General features: G+C 39.1%; 3 protein-coding genes and 1 pseudogene across 3 annotated transcripts in view; 3 read left to right on the top strand and 1 right to left on the bottom strand.

Moving 5' to 3' along the window:
- LOC111335705 (integrin alpha-V) overlaps window positions 1-10,336 on the top strand; it is a 24,628-nt gene extending 14,292 nt beyond the window's left edge. Inside the window, exons 22-32 of the mRNA XM_022941698.2 lie at window positions 315-401; window positions 828-907; window positions 2,251-2,337; window positions 2,720-2,813; window positions 6,637-6,750; window positions 6,926-6,979; window positions 7,390-7,479; window positions 7,913-8,035; window positions 8,182-8,274; window positions 8,623-8,751; window positions 9,325-10,336. Coding sequence (XP_022797433.2) covers window positions 315-401; window positions 828-907; window positions 2,251-2,337; window positions 2,720-2,813; window positions 6,637-6,750; window positions 6,926-6,979; window positions 7,390-7,479; window positions 7,913-8,035; window positions 8,182-8,274; window positions 8,623-8,751; window positions 9,325-9,444 — 1,071 coding nt within the window. The 3' untranslated portion in view covers window positions 9,445-10,336. The remainder of the gene's footprint in view (window positions 1-314; window positions 402-827; window positions 908-2,250; window positions 2,338-2,719; window positions 2,814-6,636; window positions 6,751-6,925; window positions 6,980-7,389; window positions 7,480-7,912; window positions 8,036-8,181; window positions 8,275-8,622; window positions 8,752-9,324) is intronic.
- A 1,887-nt stretch (window positions 10,337-12,223) lies between these two features.
- Window positions 12,224-14,590, bottom strand: LOC111335682 (neuropeptide SIFamide receptor). The gene has a single exon (XM_022941670.2). The coding sequence runs from the start codon at window positions 14,537-14,539 to the stop codon at window positions 13,550-13,552; it is 990 nt and encodes a 329-aa protein (XP_022797405.2). The 5' UTR covers window positions 14,540-14,590; the 3' UTR covers window positions 12,224-13,549.
- Window positions 14,591-17,204: 2,614 nt separating this feature from the next.
- LOC148719541 (QRFP-like peptide receptor) lies at window positions 17,205-19,984 on the top strand (annotated as a pseudogene).
- Window positions 19,985-23,682: 3,698 nt separating this feature from the next.
- Window positions 23,683-26,541, top strand: LOC111335681 (QRFP-like peptide receptor). The gene is made up of 2 exons (XM_088742050.1): window positions 23,683-23,966; window positions 24,497-26,541. The coding sequence occupies exon 2, from the start codon at window positions 24,528-24,530 to the stop codon at window positions 25,506-25,508; it is 981 nt and encodes a 326-aa protein (XP_088598176.1). The 5' UTR covers window positions 23,683-23,966; window positions 24,497-24,527; the 3' UTR covers window positions 25,509-26,541.
- The last annotated feature ends 1,005 nt before the right edge of the window (window positions 26,542-27,546 follow it).

The raw sequence follows: 27,546 nt of genomic DNA, 5'->3' as shown, positions 1-27,546 counted from the left end.
TCGGTGAGATGAGAAACCAATGTGCCCCCAGATTGTAAAAAAATTGATATTAAATTCTCAAAATTGACTCGTCTCGATTTACCAAATACCAAAGATTCAATGGGAGAGATATGATTTACACTCGCATTGTAATAAGAGAATCCCCTTACTATAGCAAAAAAAAAGACCCTAGATACTAGAATACCCAAAACCTACTGCGGTCCAGCCTGATTTTTTAGCTGCTGCTCGTTTGTTTGTTAGGTTTCAAGCGTGTGTGCGCTTTGTTTGATTTTGGTGTTGTTTTAAGCATCTTGAGTTCCTTGATTTTTTTTCAGGATGTATCTTGTTCAACAAAGTTGTTGGACGACGGCAACAGACAAGCAGAGTGCGCTATTGGAAATCCTTTCAGAGGAAACACTAAAGTAAGTAACGTAAAAAACAAGCGGCAAGTCAAGAATCAACCCTCTCTTTTTTTATTGACGCAGTCGTTGCTTCAAAATTAAACCTGTTTAGCTTCCCTGACTGACGTTTTCATTCACTTTTAACCAATTACGGTTCTCTTTATTTTTACATCATTATTAAGAAGGCTTTTGGCTAGAGCCTCAGAAATCTAATGTGGTTTCACTTGACCATAACTTGAATTACAGCTGCAAAGCTTTGAACCACAAGCCACTAAAAGAAAAGAGAGAGACGTTTGTTTTTTTTTTTTTCTTTTATTCCTCAGTGATTTAGTTATGTATTATCTAAATGCCCCAAGACGTATTCCTAGAGTCCAACATTGCTATTTTTCTAAATGGGAAGTTATTCTGTGTTAAGCACTATATTTAACTTTTTTTTCAAACAATTAGAGAGAGTTCGATATCGTATTCACCGCCCAAAGAGTCACGGGAAACATCACTCAGTTTACTATTCACCTCGAGGCTACAAGGTCAGTACTTAAGTGCCACACCCGCTAAAAGGGGTCCACTCAACTGCCGTCCAAAAAAAATTTTCCTTAATTTTTTTCCTATGAAAAGGGTTTAGGACACATATTTCAAAAATAGTTTGGTTATTTTCCAATTCTCTTTTTTTGCCTCGCCACAAGCGAAAATTGACCTTTGGCTAGACCACCCGTGTAGACAACGATCGAAAGTGTAAATTTCACAGCTTTCGTCGAGCGCGCTGCGACTGCAACAGTGTAGCTCACGGAATTTTCTCTGGCTATTGACCTGATTCAAGGAAAATTATCGAGGGAACCGCCTTCCGATCACCTTTGCTTACTTTGTCATGCAACCGTTACGACTGATTATGTTTATGCAACGTTTTAGGATGACTCGAAATTTATTTTCCATCCATTTGTAAGGAAAACCTAAAATACCTTACGTAGATGATAAACAAATGAAGTTTGAACGGTGAAAGACATATCATGGGTCATTTTCAGAGTTATGCAAATGAGCTTTGACACGTGCGCGATTAAGTAAAGACATTGATTTGCGTTGTTTTCAAGATCAGGGTGAATGAAAGCTAGAGAGATACCCGCGGGTTTGAGGCAATTGGTAACCTCCTTGGTGTATAAACTATCCTCCGATATGTCTTTTTAGCCCGATTTACGCCTGCATTTTGAGAATTCTTTGTTTTAAATTGGTTAATTTTTGACATGCAAATTAAGGTCGAAAGGAAGGGTCTCTTCTGATCACGCTGTGAACTAACTGAAAATAGATTGTAACTTGAAGCAAGAGAAAATTCCGTTAGCTACACTACTGCAGTCGCAGCGCGCTCGACGAAAGTTGTGAAATTTACACTTTCGATCTTTGTCTACATGGGTGGTCTAAGCAAAAGTCAATTTTCGCTTGTGGCGGGGCAAAAAAAAAAAGAATTGAAAAACAACCAAACTATTTTTGAAATATGTGTCCTAAACCCTTTTCATAGGAAAAATTAAGGAAAATTTTTTTGGACGGGAAGTAGAGTGGACCGCTTTTAGCGGGAGTGGCACTTGAACATGCGAAAAGCTCAACTGCTGTGCGTAACTAGTACAAACCTGATCACTTTTGTCAAAGAAAACCAAGTAATATACTGTGTTAAAGGATCCTACACACTACACAACCATAGAAAATGGTACTTTTCCATTAGATTTAGATTTTTTGCTTGCCTATTCGATGTTCGTGTATCATTTCCGAGGTATCCCAACCATGTGTAGGTTGTCGATAACCAAAATAGATATTCGAAGTTAAAACTTGAGGTGCTGTTGACTGCGATTCTCTGATGATAAATTTCTTATTTTCATATTCATAGTGGCCTCAGTGAGGACGCGGACAAATCCAATAATGAAGAAACTCTCCTTGTTCCTGTCAAATTTGAAGCGGACCTTAGTATTGTTGGGTAAGTGTTACAGTTCACTTTTTTCCACTCACAAAATTTACGAGAGAGACTAAGCACCAGCTTGGTCTGTTCCAACCACTTTCATGTAATTTTTTTTCCAGGCCACACGAAGAGTTTTTGTTGTTTTGTTTTAACTTTGATAGAAGGCTTGACTCAGCATTGAATAAAATTGGTTTATTAGAAAAAGAAACTTAACTTGAAAGTACCACATGCGCTGTAAGACTCTGCCAGCCAATAGCTACGCCTCCGATTAAAACTCTGTGGCCAAGCTTGAAGAGTTGTGGCTTAAAATGTTGTTTAGGGAATATTTGCCAGCAATATCGTTTACAATCAATCGTTTCCTAAAGTAACTAAAATTCTAGCGTTTCTTCTTCCTCTTCAGATTTTCTAATCCAGATCAAGTGGTATACAAGGATAAGGTTTCAGAGGTCAAGAACGCTTTTGATATTGGACCTTCAGTAAAGCAAACCATAACAGTAAGTGATTGATTTTATATTCTCGTCCTCTTCACTGTGAGGAATGAGGGAACATGATAATGACAATGATAATAATAGGAGTATCATTATTATCACAGGTCAATAGTGCGATATATATATATATATATCGCACTATATGAGTCATTGCCGTTGCAATTGCGCATGCTCGCTGGTTTACTCTAGTTTGAGCACTCTGGCATGGCTTAGACGATACCACAAAGGTTGGGTCGTTTGGGGTGACCGTCTCGGTTCTCCCCCATCCTAGCATTAGCACTGCACTGATGAGGCCCAGAAGGCCGAAACAGTACTGTCTGCAGTTAGTTATATTTAGTTATATGTATATATATAACTGCAGACAGTGCACACTGTTTCGACCTGTGGGTCTCATCAGTGCAGTGCATACACTGGGCCAAGCTCTGGAATAAACCATTGCCTGGGCGCTACACTTGTGGGACCAAGTGCAGACACGTTGCCATGCGCGAGTGCTCAAATCACAACTATGGTGATGAGCTTCGCCCGAAGGCTAAGTGCAAGGCAACCCCAGTGTAGAGTGCTCAATCGCAAGGTAGCCAAAAGGCAAAGCCAAGCGAGAGCTATCTAACTAATATCTAATCTAACATATATATATATATATGTATTTACGATATATTACGATAATTAAGTTTCCCGTGAGACCACGTCTCCGATCACGTAAATCACATCTTCCATTTCTGTGTTGCCAGCATGGTTGTCCTGATAGTGTAGTGGTCATCACACAAAAATACGTCACCGACATATCCAACGACAACATAACCCTGACACACCCCATAGCCCTTTTTGGTGTCTCTTTAACGAAGGCTAACGCCCACTGGCGAAGCGAAATCAACCTAATTAATTTCATTCTAAACATAGCGCGCTACGCTATACATAAATCGGCAGTAGAACTCCGTTTAAACGGTATTCACATCACACCACAGTCTATTTTTAATGCTAAGGTTAAACACTTTATTCAAAAAGATTTTCAAGTACAACAACACACAGGTCTCAGCTACTATTTCCCTCTGAAATGGTGCATTAACGATACTATTGTAAGCCTAGTAAATGAACGACTCCATTTTCACCTATAGAGACCTATTGGAATACGTAATTTTGGCTAGTATATGCCAACAACCAGGTAAATACAATGTAACGAGTCCCACCATATATACGCAGTAATATCAAACCTTTTTTTATGTTATCACTAGTTAGCCTCAATAAATGTAACACTGCTATAAGTAGAAAACCTGTAATAGTTAAGAAATCTCAACCTTGTCTCCTTGTAAATAGAATAGCTTAGAAGCGGCTCACATTGAGCTGTCGTAGTAGAAATTAAAAAAAAAAAATCACACCTGACTAGTAACAGAGGGACCTGGGTTCAAATCCCGCTCAGGGCAAATTTTCTTTTGAAACATTTATTCTATTCTATATTTACGATATATATATATATATATTGTGGGAGGAAAAAGACAAGTAAACTACAAGTTCATCCCTACAAGCCTGTTTCGTAGTCGCCCACTCATCAGGGAAACAAAGCACTCCTATGCAACAGCTGACTTGACACTTTTCACACTGCATAAACCATGTTAGTTAGCAATTAGTGTAATATATAAGCGATGGTATCGCATTATTCTGCCATTAAAATCCCCTGATGAGTGGGCGACCACGAAACAGGTTTGTAGGGATGAACTTGTAGTTTACTTGTCTTTTTCCTCCCACAATATATACTTCGCTCTACTTCTATGTATTGAGCACTGTTCTACGAAAATGGAAGTCACACTTTACATATATATATATATATATATATATTATGAGAGGAAAAAAGGACGTAACTACATTTCCCGACAAGCCTGTTTCGTGAATCGCTTCACTCTTCAGGGGTTTAATGAGAGAATATTCATGTGACTATCGTTTATATACTAGGAAGATTTGCATAATGCGCGGTAAACTTAAAAACTTTAAAGTTCAGTTGTTGCGTAGCAACGCTTTGTTTCTGTGTCGGCATGAAGATACGAGTTCGTTACGCTTATTTAGTGATGAGAGGTCGGGTCGGTAAATTATCAGGAATTTTTCTTTTAGGCAGAGGTTGCATCTTTTATTGGAGCTGTTGTAGGGAGAGTTAGATGATAAGAGTTAGATGGCGCATCTTATCATCTAACTCTCCCTACAACAGCTCCAATAAAAGATGCAACCTCTGCCTAAAAGAAAAATTCCTGATAATTTACCGACCCGACCTCTCATCACTAAATAAGCGTAACGAACTCGTATCTTCATGCCGACACAGAAACAAAGCGTTGCTACGCAACAACTGAACTTTAAAGTTTTTAAGTTTACCGCGCATTATGCAAATCTTCCTAGTATATAAACGATAGTCACATGAATATTCTTTCATTAAACCCCTGAAGAGTGAAGCGATTCACGAAACAGGCTTGTCGGGAAATGTAGTTACGTCCTTTTTTCCTCTCATAATATTTATTCTGCTCTGCTTCAACGTATTGAGCACTGTTCCACGCGAAAATCGACTTGCAGACTTCCTATATATATATATATATATATATATTTACGATATATATATATTTACGATATAATGTATGGTAGTCGGAAAAACACAACTACATATGTATCCCTACAGACCTGTTTCGTGGTTGCCCACTCATCAGGGGATTTTAATGGCAGAATAATGCGATACCATCGCTTATATATTACACTAATTGCTAACTAACATGGTTTATGCAGTGTGAAAAGTGTCAAGTCAGCTGTTGCATAGGAGTGCTTTGTTTCTGTGTCGGCAGGAAGAGACGAGTTCGTTACGCTTGTTGAGTGTTGATAGGTCTGGGTGGCAGATGATCAGGAATTTCTCTTTAAGGCATAGGTTGCATCGTTTGCTTGAGCTGTTGTAGGGCAGGTGGGAAGATAGGATGCGCCAGGTGATGGAATAATCGATGTTGTTGTCTTTAAGTGTCCAGATGTGTTTGCTGAGTTCGGTGGAGTTGCGGTGTTTTGCGTGTCGGAATGATGAGGTGTGGTCGTTGTAGCGCCACTTAAAGTCGTTTGCAGTGAGCCCGATGTATGTGTCTGTCGTGCTGTTGTCTTTACGTGAAATAGTAGCTTGGTATATGACAGATTGTTGGAGGCAGTTTCCGTCTAGAGGGCATGAGTTTTTCTGTCGGCAGTTGCATTTCTTGTTGTTTGCGGTAGAGGTGTCGGTTGTGGCGGTGGCGTTAGTCTTTACGTGGGAGGTGAGGATTCTTTTGTTGTGGTTGTCGATGATTTGTTGTGTATTGTCCATGCAGCTGTAACTAATTTTGATTGTTTTTCTGTTGAAAATTCTGCGGAGCTTATGATCTTTGGGAAAGCGTTTGTCAACCAGCGCGAGGAATTTATGTCCGATGTTAGTGCTGGTGTTCTTGGTGAAAGGCGGGTTGTACCAGAGGATGTTGTTGCGTTGGCGGTTCTTGCGACTTTGTGTGTGCGTTGGTTCGTAGTGGAGTGTATAGCTGTAACCACTGGTGTTTAATGCTTTCTGGTAGGCAGGAGCGGCTTGTTTGAAGGAGGTTTTGTCGGATTACTTGATTACTTGTTTGTTAGCTTCTATGGTGATCATCCCTCTCATCCGACAAAACCTCCTTCGACCAATCAGTTGCAAACCCAAGATTGCAACTTAATCACTCACGTTTCCCCGGCAAACGTGCGCATGCCTGATTGGTCGTTTTAATTACATCTGGTTGTGGGTTTGAACACACCATCGGAAAGCTTTCTATCGAACGTGCCCCTGTAACACCTGTTTAAACTTGTTTTTACATACCAGGTAAGGAACAGAGGCCCCAGTCCTATCGATTCTGCAGCGGTTACAATTCTGGTTCCATTCAAGTTTGATAAGGCGGAAGAGCCAAACTATTTGCTATATTTGATGGGAATAGAGGTAAGTGAATATGATTTTGGCCACAATGTCCGTATAACGTTTTGAAAACTGCTGAACCCGTCGTCGTTCTTTGGAAATTAACAAGCTTTGCCATGGATCTGACCAAGAAGAATTAAGCCACTTGCTTTTCGGATTCATTCGAGGTTTACATTCTTTTATTTTACCATGTCAATAGGTTCTCGGAAATGCAGGAAGTTGTAGCGTAAAGATCAATCCTCTAAATCTTCAGGTGAGTGGTATTTAAGGCTTTCTATAGATTGCGGGAAGTTCCTCGTTCTTAATGCTTCAGCACAAGCTTCTTCGCCAGTGGGAGGGGAATGAGCCCAGGAGGAACTCGAGCCCGTGGGTGGTCTGCAAGGGTTCTAGCTATGACAATTGGTGCCAGATCCCCGGAAAGCCTTTCCCCGACTCGTCTCCAGTCTCCCAAGCAGTGCTCGTAAAGATGGCCTGCTCTCAAGTTAGGCTTTATAATGTATTACCGAAACCTGAACTGACGGTTCTAATGGTCACAAAAGAGTTTAACGGGCGAGAAAAAGTAGTGAAGTGTTTTTTTCTATGGAGTGCATGCTTTTGCTTAAAGCGGTTATACCAAGGTAGTCATGCCTTAATTTTCAATTAAATTCAATATTTTTCCTCAAGCTGACCACCAACAACAGTCAACTTGATCACCAGTCCAGTTCTTCAAACGCAAGAAGGAGGAGAGAAGTAGGACAGACAAACGAGGAACTGGTATGTAACAAGTTGTTTTATTTCTATCAGTGCAAAAATAGAATACTTGCGAGAAAAATTAGTCTTTTTAAAGCGAAAGGTAAAGCTTAAAGCAAAGTCGGCACCAAACGCAGGATACCCCGTTTCCAGATTTTGTGAAAAAGTAGAGAGCTTTGTGATGTTAAACCACGGCGCTCAAAAACACTTAAGAAAGTCACTTTAAACTTCTAGATTTGTTTTGACTATGTCAATTGACAAAGAAATTTTGCAACAATTGTAAACAACAACAACAACAACTTTATTTTTTTCACCCCAAAATATACAAGAAAGAAAATTTATAATAATAGTACAGACAATGATAGGGGCGCTGGCTGCCCGAAATAACCTCAGAGTTAAAAATGCCAGGCAGCCAGTAAAGTTGTTAGATGAAGCACTTGTGGAAATTACTTTTCAGTCGTGTAAATCTGATAGCGCCATGACGTGCCTAAAGGTTCCTTGCGTCTTGGGAAGAATGAAGAAAGGGGATGATGTGAAGATACAGATAAGGTCTCGGCTCTGGCAGAATACTCTCATTAAGGTACCTTAAAATTGAAGGGCGCATTTCTTTTTTTTTTTTTTTCGTTCACTTTCTATGCTTTGTTCTGTTTTATGAAATCTTTTAATGATTGAATTTGGTTCTAAGATTTCTTGTTTTTCAATAGTTAAGTTTTTCTTCTCCAACAGACGAACGCTGGCTCTATGAACCTTATAACAACGGCTGATGTGACTCCTCCAAGTGGCGTTCAAGAACCCAAAACAACAGATAATATGATTGAGGTTTGTGTTCACTTCTTTTCTCTTTTCTTTCTCAAAATTTGTGTCTATCCTTTAAAAACAAAAACTGTTTTATTCATATTCACTGCTGAGGAGAGCCCAGGGCTTATCTAGCTAATGTGTTACATTGCGTTGGACGATGTCAGGGCGCAAAGTAACGTCATTTATCTTGAGGTCGTCAAACAGACGTCTCAGACTTGAGATCGCTTGTACTTGTTTGCACGCTTCTCGTTTGAAAGCGAAGTGAAAAAAAAAATTATAAATTAAAAAAAAACTGGAGCACATTGTGGTAATGGTGCACTCAGTGTTTGCTGGAGTTACAGGAGCCGGTTTTTTTTTTTTTTTTAACAGATTCGACTTACTGCTAATCCAAAGACCACGCCGAAAAGCAGAGGAGGAAAGGTGGCCGCCTGGATCATTGTCGTATCTGTTTTAGGAGGACTTCTACTTTTCTGTCTGGCTGGACTCGCCCTTTACAAGGTAAGCTAAATATTACAGTTTCTTTTTTCGCCAAAATATGATTTTCTGGAAATTGGAAATTCCAGAATCAGCCGTGCGAAGTATACACTCCAATCTGTACCTTTGCCTCCTGAAGAGGACATAGGACACTGCATCGAGCGACCCTGGTTAGCAGAGCCCTTGAAACCACACCGTGGCAACTTCCACGGTCTCTAAACAAGAAACCTTAATGCCTCTCTCCACTTGGGAGCATAAAATGGCGAATCCAGGGGGTTGGAGTGGGACACTAGGCTCGAAAGAAATCGCTTTGCTTTATCCAACCTCCTCCTTCCCCCCTCCACCCCCCCTCCACCCCTACCCCCTTGTTATCGTCTTGACCACACCCTCCAAAGCATCGGATTATATCAGGCTGGTTTGAGCGATCGTCAGTAAACGTGAAATGGTGAATCTTCCCCGAGAAAGCAACATGATTACCTTTGAACGCACTGCAATTTGAGATCAGTACGCTTAGAATTTATTCTGTTCTGAAAGGGTATTGTCAATATTCGTTGTTAATTTTTTGTTGTTGTTGTTTTGTTTTTGCTTCCATGAAAGTTTGGCTTCTTTAAGCGAAAACGCTTTGACAATGATGAAGTGACCGAGGAGGAGTTGACGCCTATGAGGACGCTGGAAACGAGTTCAAATAGCAACAAATCTGGCTCCGTCCGTGTTTAGGCCTGGGCCGAGCTTTGGGAGCAAAATTGGTTGTAGGATACAAGAGGAACTCTAGTCTCTGACGACGTTTGGAACAAAATAGTTCGAGAATATCTAAATCAAAGATGTAAAGTTTTAAATTGAGTTGAGTAGATTTACCGCATCGCCAAATATATAAGCAAGCTCAGTCTCCGGTCGTGTGTATTTCGAAACACTCGCCGTCCTATCCAGACCACCGTTATTTCAAACGTCAGGCATGCGCAAGCGGATCAATTTTAGCCAGCAGTGCGCCAATTTCTAAGGAAGATTTTTCTAATGAAAACTTACGAAACAACCAATGTCTCGAAAAATTTACGAAGATTTCAAACGTTGACACATTTAGCTCAGCATTATCAAAACGGATATACGTTTTCAAAACTCTGAGTCGCGCTGTGGGTTCCCGAAGTGGTTTGTTTTTATTCGTTGGAATCAATCAAGATTGGATGCCTCTTAGTGACTTTAACCTTTGCTCTAGCGTGGACGTTTGGCCGCTGTGTTACCGGGGTGTGGAAAGAAATAAGGGCGCACCGAAACAACCAAGGTCGGAAACTGAGCTAATAAACTTTCCGTTACCGTTAGCTTTGTGAAGGCTGATAATATCAACTTAAAGTATTTTTCCAAAGACCTCAGTTTCATAATGTTGAATAAATAATGATAATTTTGATATTTCAAGTTAAATCGGCAATGTTCTTATTAGAAAAGATGGCTCTTTTTTCAATTTCACAATTACAGTTTCAATGAAGTCCTCGTCAGTGTCTATTTATGAATACATTAGGCAAAAGAAAAGTTCTAAATAACCTCAAAGTATTCAGTGTAAAGCGTGAAACAGACTGTACATAGTTAGAATATGGGAATAAATTATTGCTTCAGTGAATCGAGTATTGTTATGTCTCTCTCTGTCTCTCTCCCTCTATATATATATTTAGCTCTTTGGCATCACAAAGCTTTGCTTTCATGTTCAAGGTGAGCACTCTACTGGGATGGGTCAAGTCATACAATTGCGCAATGCCTACTAGACTAGTTTGAGCACTTTTTAAAAATTAAAAACTACAAGACCTGAAGTTACTGCATACTTAGTTGCCAACTCGTTTCTTTTTTTCAATGAACATAGGTTCGATTTCCGTAGATTGAAATACTTCTCGGTTAGACAAAGATGACATTTCTTTGGGATATTAGGGTACGTGTTGGCATGGGCGATTATTTTCCAGGACAACGTATATTGCGCGCCGGCGTCCTTCAGGGATCAGATGTGTTTGCTTAGTTCTGTGGAATTCATTTTACGCCTGTCTTTAAGCGAAGCTTTGTGATTCCGGTATCTTGTTTTGAACTGATCCCCGGTATATATATATATATATATATATATATATGTTTATATATATGATGAATTAAAAAGGAAGAGATTCGGTGATATTTTTTACTTTTTCTTCCCAAGAGTTCACCAATTGACCTGCCCTAAACCCCTATAATTAAGTCTTCTCAAACGTAAATTCTCCTAACGATGTTTTGCTGCAAGTTATAATGTGCTCCTAATAATAAAAGTTTTATTTACAGAAATACTTATCAAAGGCAAACTCGGCAATCGAATTCATTTGCGCGTGCGTGCTTTATTATCGTCGTCATGCACGCTTATGACGTCGCAAACAAATACCTCGAGAGGGAAAAGTTTACTCCGCATTCACTGCAGTTTAGCCGCGAGTCTTAAATTTTCAAGATAATTTGTCTGTTCCATTCCGGTTGTGATAGACGTTTTGGAGCTCAAAATAAAAATGAATTCTGTTTACGACTATGCGATTTGGAGAACAGTGGACCTTCAAGCCCTTAAAGTGACAAAATTAGCTTTCGAGTTAACAACCGCTTCCATTCCCAAACACATACGACTTGGGACTTGAAAATGAAGACTGACTCCGAGTGAGGCCTCGCCACTTTTGGACCATTCTTCGCACCGGTAAATATTATTTTTAAGTGTTGATATGTCCTTACAGTATGAAGATATTTTTTCTAAATCTTACAGCTCCAGGAATTAATATTTTCTTCACAACGCTACACAATTTTCGGATTCGTGCATATGCGCTTGTCTCCTACGCGTAGAGAAATATTTTTCGCTGCTAAATAGCAAATGTAGGTCTTCTTCGGATAAAGCTGTTGTCTCCAAATATTTCTTTATCATCTTTGCCTTCCCTTACAGTATAGTTTTCTGTAAGCACGCAATTTTCTGACAAATTTGCAAATTGAATTTGAAGTATGATCCGACTCCACGAGAATGTTCTGTTAATTGTATTCCCAATCGTGATTTCTGAATGAAATATTATGAATGGAACTATCATTGTTTTCCTCAAATGATAGGTTATTGATCTGTTCTTGTTTCATTAAAGCCTATCTCAGAAAAAAAGGCGATTTATTATAGATTCATTGTACATTGTGTTGCTCAAAATGTTGATTAAGTAAATAATGTACATACAAAATTTTCAGCAAGTTCATTGGTCGAGAAAACGTCAATTAATCCCATACAGGAAAAAAAAGAAGACAGGTAAAGCACAATTAACTGGTTAAAACTCTGTCAGTCTTATGCTTCCAAAATGGTTATAAGCAAAAGGCTTGAAACGTGTCCGGAAGCTCTGAACAAAATTTTGGAAGAGTTTTACCCAACAGTTCTTAAGAAAGACGAGGAAGATTACGAGCCTGATAGCCATCTTATAATGGTTATTGCTATCAAGCTATACCTTAAGGGAAAGTGCGCAAACGCAAGCGGCGAACCATTAAGCTATGACATGAAATGGACAAGACTCAAGAGCAAAACAAAGTCAATTTTTGCGTGCGTATCATTAAAAAGAAATCATATAATTTATTTCGTGCAGTTTGGGATGAAACAGCACCTACATTATTTAAAGACCACTAATTGCAGTCGCCTTACGGGCTCATACAATTTGGTTAGCCTTCGAAAAAATACTTATGCAGATTTATCCAAAATTGCACTGGAAATCATGTGATTACTTACAACTATTAAAGAACTATATTGAAAATGTTATATAACAAGTGGTTCAAACTTCAGCTTTGCATTCATCGAGATATGCAGAATTTTAAAAGTTTAGAGAGCACCTAGACGGCTAAAGTTGCTTTCGGCTACGCCTCGAGCAAATCCTAATAACTATTACATATCTTTTGTGCTCTCCAAACTTTCTGAGTACTTCATATCTATTGAAATGATGAAAAAAAAATTCAAAAACAACCCGCAGTTTAGAGGCATATCATGGAAACAATTGTTTGGACTCTTCGGTTTATAGTGTTTTTTTTTATTTGTTCCTTCCATTTTATTACAGCCGAATCACTGTATTCTCAGATTATAAGTTGATTGCACAAAATGTTCAAGGCCGGCGAGATATATATTCGATAAAACGATCGTGAAGTCCAAAATCGGTTTAAATGACCCTTTGTATAATTTCAGTTTCTTAAAAATGTTATTAAACCCTGATACATTTCACTATCTACTGTAATATTGCGCAAACTGGATTCTTTGAATAAGCCAACGTTTATTTTCCTTTTTATCAGCTATACTCTGTACTAGCTACTCTGTTTCAAGAGCTCCTCTGTTTCAAGTGAAACTAAGTTGTCTTAAAATCTCAATTACCATATTATGCTCTCTCCATAAGCTCACCTGCATCGAACTTCAGACGAGAACATGCAATGTCAAGGTCTTTTGCGGTCAACCACAAATAACAATTAAGAGAACAATTGCAAAAATGCACGAATCGAGAAAATGACAAGAATCTCACTTAAAAACAGTACTGAGCGCGATAAGTTTATCTATGGCCAGCTTTGAAAGCTAATATTTACAAGTTTTATGCACGCGGCATTAAAACACTTTCATTAAAGCTCACGGCTAAATACGGATAATACCCATTTACGATTTTATCGATAGTCGTCATAAACGCGCAGTAGAAAAAGGAGAAGATAGAGAAAAGAATCGCGATGATTTTATTTTTCTTCCTTCAATAAAAAAAAAAGATGATCCCATTTCTCTTGGCAAGACGCTCAGTGATTCCAGCCTAACTATGTGATAATTATATTTTGCAAATTTATATGTAAGCCCTCAGATCAGCAGAAAAAAACAGTTAAAAAGGTTCTTGAGAGCCCCGCGATAATTTCCACTGAAAGCAAAACAGATGCAAGGGCTTATGGCACAGTTTGCCATAGCTAGGAAATAGGCAACAGACCTAAAGTATAGAAAGCCACAAGACGATATCATGCCGGTATTCGATGAAAAAGTGACAAGGTACCAACCGATGGTGTGGGGCAACCAGCACACTGCGAACACTAACACGATTGCCACGGACATCTTAAGAACACTCTTCTCTTTCTTTAAACGGCGTTCTCTGGAATTGACTCTTTGCTCGCCTGGAGCCTTCAGGGATTTCACTTTTGCAGCGATAGCAACGTAAATGATTGCTACAAAAATGAAAGGGATATATCGGAATACAACATTCATCACCACAATGTAGGTTTCAAAGAGAAAGTACTTTCCAAATGCGTCATTCCAGGTTCGCTTACAAGCCAGTCCTTCTGGATACTCGACAACATTGAAGGCGAACAGGTTGATGCACCAGCCAGCCATGGCGATGATCCAAGTGGCGAGAATGAAGAACCGGCACAGCTTTGAACTGATGAGTGGGCCATGAAGGGGATAAAAAACAGCTCCAAATCGATCCACTGCTATTAGAACCAGGCTTTGAACAGAGACAACAATGGAGGTTTCTACAAAGAAGGGAACCAGTTTGCACAACGCCTTGCCAAGAAGACCGCGGAACATCCACGAGCCGGTGTGTAACCATACCACATTGTTAGGAAACAGGGAAATCGGGTACAACAGATCGGACATGGCCATGTTGACAATCAAAAAGTTAATGGGTTTTCTCAGGGCTTTTGTCTTGTAGACAGCTATTCCAATCAGGGTATTTCCAACCAGCGAAACTACAAAAAGCAAACAATAGGCAACGATCTCAGCAATTCTTTGTGCTACAGTGTTGAAACAGCTCGACGTAAACTGTGTTCCATTCATATTTTTGGTGTAATTGGCTGACATTCTTGTCACTGATCCGAGATATCTGTCTCTAATTCAGCAAGCAGCTCTTTAACTCAGGCACAACGAATATTTTAGTATGTAATAATTATGTTTAGCTTATCTTCATAAGTTCTAGAAAGTCGTCATTTCGTGGCCAAATTGCCCCTTAGTTTAGATAATTATGGTTGAGAGGTTTTCGTCCGAAGTAACGTAATTAATGGGCTGATTCAAATGTGAATGCAATCGATAAAAAAGGACAAATAGTTACAACTGAGCTACAAAATAAATTTTTCAGGACGGAAACTTTTGCTTAATTTTCCATTAAAATTGTCCTCATTATGGCGCATGTTTCCATACATGCGGGCAAATTAGGGAACATCTGGGCAATGCTTTTGCGGAATTTTCCACTGCGTTAGAAATATCTCCGCGCTCCGGCTGGTCCAACAAACACTTAGGACTGTACTTGTCGTTTTCTTCACTTTATTTCTCAACCTAATATTTTCTCTCATCACAACCATTCTAATCATTCTTCCTTAATTTTACAAGGTTCCCTAGTTTTATTGCTATCACACGTAAACGCCCTAGATACGTACATCCGACAGCAAACCTAAACTGTCAAGCATTCATCATTGTTTCTTCGTGATCTAAGACTTGTGCACGACACTTATTTCCTTAGCGTTGACTGCATTTTTTACCTTGTTCGACATCAAAATGACCAAATATAATCCGATTACAATCTCTAATCACCACTAGGGATTCGTGACAGGAAACAAAAGACCACAGCTGCTATTCGATAGGGACGTGGTTGATGATGATGAAACTTTATCAAAGTGTCTAAAGAAAACTCCTAGCTTAGGTTAAAGAACACGCAATACACGTTTCTGCATGCAAGCGCACTAGAATTACAAGGAAACGTGCTTGAATCTTATCTAAAAAAAACCTGTAGGAAATGATACTTCGGCTTGTCACGGCAAATGCGTTATTATCGCTAGTAAAGGAGAAGACTCCTGTAGAAAAACGCCTCGATCGAGGATACCGCAGAAAATCTCTGGTAATTCTTGGCGAACCAAACAATTATGTGGGAAACCTGGGAAACCAGGGAAACCGGTTACTAATAGATTTTCCAGAGGATAATTTTCACGAGTGTTTGAGTTTTAATAGTCATTGCAGCATTTTTTGGTTATTTTTTTTGTTTTGTTTTTTTGTTTTCCTTTTTCCTTTTTATTTATTTTTTCTTTTCTTTTGCAAAACTTAGGCGTTTTTTTTTTAAATACCGCTTGAAAAAAGAGTCTTTGGATGATAAAGAGATACATACGAGTTATTGCAATACTGCCCCGGATATATTTAAGTCTGTATATAATATAAATCATAGCAGCTTTGGAAACGTGGTGCCTGAGATTTGATTTAAACCCCAAAAAATTAAAGCATCGTTTATCTTAATGGAGTAAGGATTTTTAATCAAACCACAAAAGCATACAGAACAACTTGTGATCACGCGATTTTTAGATCCTATGTACGTTGCAGTATCTCATTGCTGTACGCTTTTCGAAAACTACGATCTGCTTTTGTAACTTTCCTTTTTGATGCAAGCTTCGAAGGCTCCGGTGGAACCCAGCATTGAATTAACCCTCATCTGTGCTGGTCAATTTCAACGGAAAAACCATGGGCACCGATGTCGAAATAACAAATTAAAGTGAATCGACAAAACTGAAAGGCGGACTAAAATTAGCTCAACCATGGAGTGCATGTGATTTCTTTTCACATTCTGGGTATGCTCTAAAACCCCTTGATTGATAATGATGGAGGGTCAATAACTGCCCCTTCGTATCTTTTGTCAGAGGTTCAAATACCTCCAAAGTTTTGCTTAAAAGAAGGAAAATTTAGGCCGTAACGGTTACACCCACAGTTTTCCATGCAGCAAACCGCTGAATACCCCTTGTTTTGAGAAAAAGAGAATAAGTTAATTTGATTATAGGTAAAAGAAGATTAATAATGCATGAGAATTATACTATTACAAAACTTGTGGCTATATCTGAATCTGAACCCTTCGTTCTCGTAACCAGTGGCTAAAAAAGACAAATTTTACGGTCTTCTTATGGTCTAGAAAAATTCACTTGAAAAAAAGGACCTCCTTCCCTTAAAACAGGGCTTCGCTGCAACGCTAATGAATCCAAGCAAATTTTTCTGAAAGGTGTAAGACATTTATTTCAGCTGTTTTAGAAACAATAGGGGTTTATAGTAGGACACCAGAACCGAGATCACGCGACAACGGTAACACCAGCCACTGTGTTTCCGTGTTAACTCAGCGGTCAAATGTCGGGCATGCACTCCCTATTTCCTGCGCATAATTTCGAAAGAAAATATAAGAAACAGCCGCTGTCTCGCGAAATAAGCGAAAGATAATTAATACCTTCATAGAAATTTTTAAAACGAAAGAAATGTAGAGACTTTTTGAAGGCAAAGCTCGTAGTACAAGGTATCCTGTTAACTTACAATTGTGTTTTGAGCTTTATCGAACACGTTAGACGCTTTAAAAACTCGGTAGACACTTTAAAAACATGGTAGACGCTTGACCGAATAGTATCTCATGCTATGGATAGGATCGTGAGTGCACCGAAACAACCAAGGCTGGAAGTTATGCCAACTGTCCATTCTGTTATGGTGAGCTTTGTGATTGTTGATAACATCGAATTTAAGTATTATTTCCAAAGAACGTAGTATATGCTGTTAGGTAAATGATGAAATTAAATTGTTCAAGCGTCGCAGTCGCATCACTCAAAAAACCATCAGGAATAAAACAGGTTGAATTGATTGATTAACATGTAAAGTAGATGATGACTTCAATTTAATTTCCTTCAGGATAGCAGTTGGCAACCGTTAATCGATGTAAAACATCGGTTACTAGGCTATTTCTATTTCAATCGCACACGTGTCGGATTTGCGATATCAAGTTCAGATCACTTTTCGCCGAGGACGTAGAGACTAGTTGCATGCCGGCAAATTTCTTCTGTACTGGAGAATGATTGAGACAAGAAGTCCAAAATTCAAGAACTTTGTTGTCCGTTCCAAGTATTTTTTTTTTCTTTCGCGGGATCAAAGCAGGCAATCCTGAGAGGGCAAGATGGGCCCATCTTGCCCGCTCGAGCAGCCAATCTGAAGTCAGATCAGGATTCGCTCTATATTGCCCACGGGCACTGCTCTCTTTATAATAAGTTTGAATATTACAAGCTAACAGCAGCTGTAGTATCTTATATATACAAAAATTTGTATGTTTGCTGGTGGTTTTCCAAAGTTTCTGAAAACGTTCGATTTAAATATGCGCTATTAACCAAACGCGCGGTCAAGATAGATGGATATTGGCCAAGTTCTTTTTTCACGAAAAAAGAAGGAGGTTAATATCTAGCCATCTTGACCTAACAAGCTTAGTTAATAAAGGATTTATTATATTGCAAAAAGATTTCGCACTATTAAGAATTAAGAGTGACTTGTTTGCTTCGAGAGCCGGGAAAGAAAGCCAACTGTTTGTTGCTCAACAGACGCGATAGTCGTTTCTGTTTCCCTTTTCTTTTTTTTAACTATCTTTTGGCACTTTTTGCGTTTCCATCGCCGAAACTGTCCAAGAATTACGAACTTAGTTCTAATTCAATTTTTTCATGCGCAGGATCAATGCAGGCAATCCCAAGCGGGCAAGATAGGCAGGCCCATCTTGCCCGCTCGGATAGCCAGTCAGAACACAGGAATCGCTTCATCTTAACCACGGGCGCTGCGAGCGACGTAATAATTTAAGGTATTTGACGCCATGTAAACAAGCTAAGTGGTGATGTATTTTTTCTTTAAAAAAGAGAGAAAGCAGCCTCGAGCGTTAGAGAGCTGCTACCTGAAGAAGAAGCTCTCAGCTCCTTCTTAGTTTGGAAAATGTGGGCAAACGCGACCACTACGATGAATGGAACACAGTCCATGTTCAGCTGCTTCAACCCTGCAGCAAAAAGAATTAGTGAAGCCTTTGCTTACTGCCTACTATCTGTTGTATCGCTGGTTGGAAACACTTTGATGGGGATAGTTGTGTACAAAACGAAAAATCTCAAAAAATCCATCGATTTTTTCATTGGAAACATGGCCACGTCAGATCTGCTGTTTCCGATTTTCCTGTTTCCTCGCAAGTTAATTCGATTATATACCAACGGCGCCTGGTTTATCGGCGGTCCTCCTGACTAAGCATTGTGTAAGCTGATTGCCTTTGTTGTAGATGTGTCCACTACTGTGTCAATTCAAAGCCTGGTTCTGATAGCAGTGGATCGATTTGTAGCTGTGGTATTTCCCCTCCGCTTCCCACTGATCAGTTCAAAGCAGGGTCGGTTCTTCGTCCTCGTCACTTGGATCATCGCCATGGCGGTCTGCCTCCCACAACTGATCGCCTTTAAACTTGTTGAGCATCAAGGAGCGCTGAGGGGTGACGGGGACTGGAATGATGCATTTGGAGAGACCTTGTCTTTCGAAAACTTCATTGTGACCATCGCCGTTCTAACCTTATATCTCCCTTTAGTTTTGATCGCCCTTCTTTATCTCATCATTGCTTTCAAAATTAAATCTCAGAAGACTCCAGGCGAGGAATCAGCTAACAAAAGAGACCAACGTTCGAAGAGAGAGAGAGGAATGTCGTGAAGATGTCCGTTGCTATCGTGTTGGCATTTGCAGTAGACTGGTTGCCCAACACTACAATGTACATCCTTAACCTGTTTTCACAGGATAGCACTTGAATATCGTCTTGTAGCTTTCATTACTTCAAGTTTATCGCCTATTTTGTAGCTGTTTCATACTGTGCTATAAACCCTTGTATCTGTTTTATATTTAGTCAGGAAATTACCGCCAGGGTCTCAAGAATCTCCTGAGCTGCTTTTTCTCCTAATTCAAGGCTACTGTGTTAAGTTGCTTGGCAGTATTATGTATAAAAGAGAGGCCTAATGATGTTTAGGTTTGCTGTTAAAATCTAATGACAACATTTCTGTCGTGCTTTTGGAACAACACTCCGAGTGAGATAGGAGACTGCTATTAACTATATCCAGCTTTACATTTCATTGGCAAAATGTGCACTTCTCCCAGGTCGTCTCCTGAAGAAACACCTGAGACACAAATTGTCAAGATGCGATTAATTTTTGATGGTGCCGAGCTAGAAAGGAATATTTGACTAAAATACCGACGGTGTTAACGATTTTGTAGAACATATTTCCTTGTGACTTTATGTGATCTTCCTTACCCACTGTGAAAGGCCTTTTTTTAAAGGCTTTTTTTTTTTGACAGTCTTTACTTTACTGCTTAAAAGCTGTAAAGTAAAGACTGTCAGGACTCTCGAGTCGTCCACAGCATGAAAAACATTAGACATATTGACCGATTGTATAGAGGTGGTTTTTTTTTTCCTTTTGTAAATTGGATTTTAAGAATTGGTCGATAAACCTTCCTCTCTCTTTATTCCATTTATCATTCTCTTCATTGGGAAAGACTCCGACTTTGTTAACGTATTGAGAAACGGCACAAGTCTTCATTAATTATTTGCCCGACATAATCAAGTGCAAGTCAGCCAGCTGACGTCCCCCCTCAGACATAATGGAGTCTTTATCCAGTCTAGCTTTGTTCCACCGACTTTAGCAGCTGTGTTATTTTTTTTTACGACGATCAAGTTGTTCCAGTCACGAAGAAACTCTTACCACCAAACGCGCACATTACAAATCGTTTCTTTACTCTCCTGAGACTAATGAAGTTGGTCTATTTCCCTTCCGTAATGAAAATTTCCATGAAATTCTAAAATTTTTTTCTGAAGTCTCCAGCTCTTTTCCCGAAGAAACGCAATGACAAAAATACTCAAGGCAGTATTATATTTTGAGGGCACGAACTAGAAAGGAATATTCCACTAAAATATCGACGGTATATAAGATATTGTAAAACATATTTTCCTGCGTCCATGTGAGAGTGTGCTAGCTGTTTTCCTTCCTTGATAAGGTTTCGTTCCGCTAACGTCACCAGCTGCAAATGTGTTCAGTATTGCCGCTTTTCACGCATGTCAGTAATCAGACGGGTTCTTCCGCTATTTGTAAGAGTCCTGAAAATTCAGCATACGTCTCCCGAAAAAACCGACACAAAATAAAAAACCTCAAGGCTTGTATAAGTTCTAGATAGTAAAAGATTCATAAGTAATCCTTGATTTCAATTGGAGAACAAGGAGAACGTTGTCGAACCTTCTTTTGAGGATCATTCGATCGAGCTGTCAACCGTTTTAAAATAAAAGCCATTACTCGCAAATAGCTATTTCTGTGATTAATTTCGCGACACTCAGGTAATTGTTATTTGGTTTCCTAAAGCTATTAAACTCTGGTCACGGCTATTAGCGGAAACCGATGACTGAGGATTTGTGTTCTATTACTTGTAACACCAACAAACTTACTAAATGGATTCGCTGTTTTAACGATGAATCGTGGGGAGATACTTTGTGTATTTCCTCCAGCCCCTTCACTCGACTCACATTTTGATACCGATGAGTATACTCCTTATGAATAAAGAAAAACATGAAGTCACTAAAAATGTTTGTACGTGAGAGGCATGTAAAATTCCTCCTTTTAATCGATCTTTCGAGATGTAATTCATATTTAAATCACCATATCGATAACATTATGTTCCTACAGTCGAACCTCGATTACCTAGAAACGTTGGGATAAGACAAAAGGGTTGGGATAATCGAGAATATGAATATTAATGAGAAAATGATTAAATTAAGAAAGCGAAATTTAATCGTAAAACAAAACACTTCCAAATCGTTTTGAGAAAAAATATAGTCTACAGGTAACACAACTATCTCACTCAGCGACAAGCAACTCTAAGCCAATCAGACTTCAGATTCAAATGTTCTTCATTAGTAAGTTACGACGTGTGCGAGCGCTGCTTTTGCTTTTTGAAAGCAAAACAAACTCGCCTTCACTTCACTTTTCAACGCTGTAGAAGATGGCTACGGATCTTGATCATGAGTAATAAATATTCATGTCAAAATTGGGACCAGAGAAAAAAGTTCGGATCATCGAGGTCCAGATAATCGAGGTTCGACTGTAGTATGACTATCTGTTTGTAAGTTTGAAATTTATAAAATGCCTCTTTTTCCAAGACCTTGTTCGTTTTTAAATTACCATACCAATTACATTATATTAGTTTTATTGACCAAAACATAGCAAAAAGAGTCATCGCTTCATTAAGAATCAAGACTTGATGTCATGACTACCCGAGACGGGATAAAAGCCAACTGTTTTTTAAAGTATAATAAACCCACGAAACATATGATGCACGATCCTCGCAGTAGATAGCGCTATTTCAGCAATAGCGAAAATCAGACCTGAAAAAAATCAGGCCTGTACGGGATTCGAACCACTGACCTCTGCGATACTAGTGCAGCGCTCTACCAATTGAGCTAACAAGCCAACTGGGAGCAGGCCGTTAAGTTGATTCGTAATAAACCCGTGAAAGTGATAAATGAAATACAATGCAATATATGAAGTTCATATGAATAAAGGCTGATAGTTTCGAAAGAAACTGTTTGGGGCTGCGTCGGTGGGAGTAACGAAATAATTTGGATACATCAACAAAGTTGAAATGGTAAATTGGCCACCGTAATGATTACAAAAGCTGACGTTTCGAGCGTTAGCCCTTCGTCGGAGCGAATAGAGGAATTGTGGGTTGTGTGTGCTTTTAAAGGCAGAAAATGGAGCTACTTTATTGGTGGGTGCATGGCAACGAGAAAAACATCTTTCAAATCGGCAGTCTCAATCCCACAGGGATCAATGAACGCTTTTCATTCCACTAATTTATTCATGTTTTTCTCGTTGCCATGCACCCACCAATAACGTAGCTCCATTTTCTGCCTTTAAAAGCACACACAACCCACAATTCCTCTATTCGCTCCGACGAAGGGCTAACGCTCGAAACGTCAGCTTTTGTAATCATAACGGTGGCCAATTTACCATTTCAACTTTGTTGATATATCCAAATTATATGAAGTTCATATATTGTGTACTGCGGTATTAGATACATATGATGCACGATCCTCGCAGTAGATAGCGCTAATTAAGCAATACCTTGTTATAGGAATATAACGAAGCATGTTAATAACGCGAAGAAAATTTACGCGTCATAAAATTAACGCGAATTTTCCAAAAGTTATGCTTACATACATTTAATTAACGCGAATTTCCGTGCGGTATGTTTCCGTGCGGTATAATTAAGACGTGAATTTAATATTTTTCGTACTCATTTCGTTAGAAAACAACAACGGCCAACAACAAAATTTGCTCTCTATTTCCGGTAAAAAACATAAGAAATGAAATGAGATGACAAAAATGCGATAGACATTTTGCGCAAGAAAGTTGAAGAAGTGAGTTATCCCCTCAGAGAAGACGATCGCTACACTGATGAATCTAAGGACATTTTGAACTTAATATTAAAGGATGATGCGTCAACCGACTCTGACGGTGACTTAGAGGAATTGTGGCTTTGCTTATAATAAAGGTGTCTTTAAATAACGATGCTTTTAATTAACGTCATTTTAATTAACAATGAGGTAATTTAAGATACATAAAATTAACGCGAATTTTTGAAATTCGCGTTAATTACATGCATTGTTAATTTCCTATAATAAGGTAATTGGCTTGTTAGCTGAATTGGTAGAGCGCTGCACTAGTATCGCAGATGTCAGTGGTTCGAATCCCGTACAGGCCTGATTTTTTTCAGGTCTGATTTTCGCTATTGCTTAAATAGCGCTATCTACTGCGAGGATTGTGCATCATATATATCTAATACCGCAGTACACAATATATGAACTTCATATATTGCACTGTTTCTCATTTATCACTTTCACGGGTTTATTACGAATCAACTTAACGGCCTGCTCCCAGTTGGCTTGTTGGCTCAATTGGTAGAGCGCTGCACTAGTATCGCAGAGGTCAGTGGTCCGAATCCCGTACAGGCCTGATTTTTTTTTTTTTTCAGGTCTGATTTTCGCTATTGCTTAAATAGCGCTATCTACTGCGAGGATCGTGCATCATATGTATCTAATACCGCAGTACACAATATATGAACTTCATATTTTGCATTGTATCTCAAACCCACGAAAGTCGTTTATGTTTTCTTTGCTTTGACAAGATGGGCCCATCTTGCCCTGGTAGCCAATCAGAAGTCAGGATTCGCTTCATATTGCCCACGGGTACTGCCAGCGATATAATAACTTTGATTATTAAAGGATAAAAGAAGCTTAGTTATCTCAGATATGTAAGGTTTTAACTGTTCGCTGGCGGTATTCAAAAGTTCTGAAAACGTTTAAGATATTTGACGCCATTTAAACAAGCTAAGTAGTAATGTTGTTTTCTTTTAAAAAGAGAGAAAGCAGCCCTGAGCGTTAGAGAGCTGCTTCCTGAATGTTGTGAAACGTGTTATTGCATAATCAATAATTGCAAAAAAAAACAAATAGATAAAATAAACAATCGGTAGAATGTTAGCTTATACACGCAAGTGCATTATCTAGAGGTATTTAAGGCGTACGTTTGGGCTGGAACATCCTGTAACACATTGAAATATGTGACACATGCTCCGCAAATAGTGAGTGTGGGTTTAATTGCTAGGGGCTAATTGGATTATTCTGGGTAGGGACGCAAGTCAAACTGTGCGACAGGAAAATGGCTTAGCAAAGCGCAAATAAGCATTGTGAATATCGGATTTACGTAACTAGGTGTGTATTTCCGTTGTGATAAATAGAGATAACATGTTGTAATTGAGGGCATTCGGAATAGAAATCGAGATCGACTGAACGTAGATTGTACGGAGATTGTGGAGGCGTACGTGGATCGTAAATAAACTTGATAAACCAGAAAGATACAGTCCTATTGATTGCTGTACCAGCGGAACGCAGGGATTTTCCTTAGCGCAGTGGAGAATTCTGCAACACTGAAGAAGAAACTGTCACCTTTCTGTAAGTTTTGAAATGTGGGCAAACGCGACCAAAACGATGAATGGAACACAGTCCATGTTGAGCTGCTTTAACCCTGCAGCGAGAAGAATTGGTGAAACCTTTGCTTACTGCGTATTATTTGTTGTATCGCTGGTTGGAAATACCCTCATCGGGTTTATCGTGTACAAGACGAAAACCCTACAAAAGCCCATCAACTTTTTCATTGTAAACATGGCCATGTCCGATCTGCTGTTTCCGATTTTCCTGTTTCCTCGGGAACTAGTTTCGTCACACAGCGATTCTTTTCCCTGGTTAATCGGCGGTACTCTAGGCGAAGTGTTGTGTAAACTGGTTCCATTCGCGATAGATATCTCCACTTCGGTTTCCATCTTGAGCCTGGTGCTGATAGCAGTGGATCGATTTGCAGCTGTGGTATTTCCTCTACGTTTCCTATTGATCAGTTCAAAGCAGTGTCGGTTCTTCGTTCTCGCCACTTGGATCATCGCCTTGGCAGTCCATTGCCCTCACCTGCTCGTCCTCAAGCTTGTCGAACATCAAAAGAAGCTTTTGTGCGTGATACAATTGGATGGCGTATTTGGTGACTATTTGTCCCACCTAAACTACATGACTGCATTGTCTGTTGCATTCTTTTATGTCCCTTTGGCTTTAATTTCCGTACTTTACACTGCAATTGCCTTAAAAATCAAATTGCAGAAGACTCCAGGCGAACAAACAGCTAGCGGCAGAGACCAACGTTTGAAGCGAGAGAGACATGTTATCAAGATGTCTGTTGCAATCGTGTTGGTGTTCGCAGTATGCTCGCTGCCACGCGGTATCTGGTGGTTTTTGAGGCGCTTTTCATCAGACAGAACCATGTTATCTTGTGCCTTCCAATACTTCACATTAATTAACTCCTTTATTTTTCGCTCATATTGTGCTGTAAACCCTTGCGTCTGTTTTATTTTCTATGAAAATTATCGTCGGCATCTTAAGAATCTCCTCAAGTGTAGTTAGTCAGGTTCTTATTCTGTTTTTTATGTTGTACAGCTGTTAGTTGCTTTGCTTTTGAAACTTGTGCTCGATACACGAATTGCAGCGAATAAACGGAAGTTTAACCGCCTCCCAGTTACCCCAATGGATAGAGCGCTGGACTGTTGTGCGGAAGGTCTAGGGTTCAAGCACCGGCCGGACCAACACTCAAGGTCTTAAAATAATTGAGAAGAATATGCTACCTTTCTATAACATCAAGTAATGGTTAGATATCCTAGTCTTTTCGGATAGGGACGAATAAATAGAGGTCCTGTCTCCTAGTAGTAATTCACTTCAGTTGAAAATTAGAAAGTTAAAAAACAGCTGAAGGAAAGACAACAACGCATTGGCCTGAATTCAAACGAACAGTCGAACGGTTAGAAAACCCTTCATCAATAAGTAAAAATGAAGGAAGCCAAGAACACAAGAAGATTGCAATTTTCTAGTATTTTTAGACGCCGAAGGGTAAAGTAACGATGGATACACAAGAATGCACCTAAAATTAAACTCAGGTAACTTGATAGACATCCATGGCAGCTTGAAGGTGATTGTTTTGCTGCACCAGAGGTAAAACAGCGAATAATCAGGTCATTTAACTGAGCTGATCTGAGAAATTTATTTGACAAGTGAGAGAAAATATTCTAAAAATAAATCATTAGACATAGCATAATTTATTTGCAGGAGAGATGGATAGAACCTAAATGACCACAAACGAATGTAAAGAAAAACACATGGAAGTTTACTGTTTTCGATGAAATATTCGATGGCACTTGTAACCAAGGGAATACAGCTTTTCAAAAAAGAACACATTTAATTAACAAAGCAGCGCATGTACATGGACATAGACCATGTACTATCTCTCTTTCGCTTTATTCCGGTTGTAACTCGAATCTGCAGCTACGACATTTCCTCATCTTCAAATATTTGTTAATAATCATATTGAATCCTCAGTACCATGAAAACTGCAAGCCCTTGAAAATGTAACCCTTTTAAGCTTTGATTGATGGCTTTAAGCTGTAAAGTAAATACTGCCAGGACTCTCGAGTTCGGAGCATGAAAAACATTTACATAACTTACGTGATGAGGAGGTGGTCATATTGACCCATATTATGTAGAAGGTGGGGTTCTTTGATGTTTTGTAAATTAGATTTTAAGAATTGGTCCTTCTCTCTTTATTCCATTCATCATTCTCTTTAATTGGGAAAGACTCCGGCTTTGTTAACGAAGTGAGAAACTGCACAAGCGTCCATTAATTATTTGCCCGACATAATCAAGTGAAAGTCAGCCAGCAGACCTCCCTCCTCAGACATTGTGGAGTTGTTATTTAACTTTGTTTCACCGACTTTAGCAGCTGTGTAATTATTTTTTGCGACGGCCAAGCTCAGTTATTTCAGTGACAAACAAAGACTTACCACCAAACGCGTGTATTAGAAATCGATTCTTTACTTTCCTGCGACCACAAGATGGTCTATTTTCTTTCTAAAATTAAAACTTCCGGAAAGTGTTAAAATTGATTTTTTAAGCCTCCAGGTCTTCCGAAGAAACGCAAGGACATAAATGCTCAAGGCGGGGTTCACGTTAGAGGACACTATCTAGAAAGGAATATTTTGACTAATACGCCAACGGTGTGTAAGATATTGTAGAACATATATCCCTACGTCCTCGTGAAAGTGTGCTAGCTCAGTAGCTGTTTTCCCTCACTCACAAGGTTTCGTTCCGCTAACGTCACCAGCTGCAAATGTGTTCAGTAAAGACATTGCCGCTTTTCACAAATGTCAGTGATCAGACGTTCTTAGTAAAAGTCCTAAAAATTTTAACATACGTCTCCCAAGAAACCCGACACAAAATAAAAAACCTCAAGGTTTGTATAAATTCCAAATCACAAAAGACTAATATCATCATGAAGCAATATGAAATGTTCATTGGAGAACAAGGAGAACACTGTCGAACCTTTTTTCAAGGATTATTCGTTTCAGCTGTCAACCGTTTTAAAATAAGAGCCATTACTCGCAAGGAGCTATTT

Source organism: Stylophora pistillata, chromosome 12 (assembly GCF_964205215.1).
Source record: "Stylophora pistillata chromosome 12, jaStyPist1.2, whole genome shotgun sequence".
Lineage (NCBI taxonomy): Eukaryota > Metazoa > Cnidaria > Anthozoa > Scleractinia > Pocilloporidae > Stylophora > Stylophora pistillata.
This window is presented reverse-complemented; position numbering and strand designations above follow the sequence as displayed.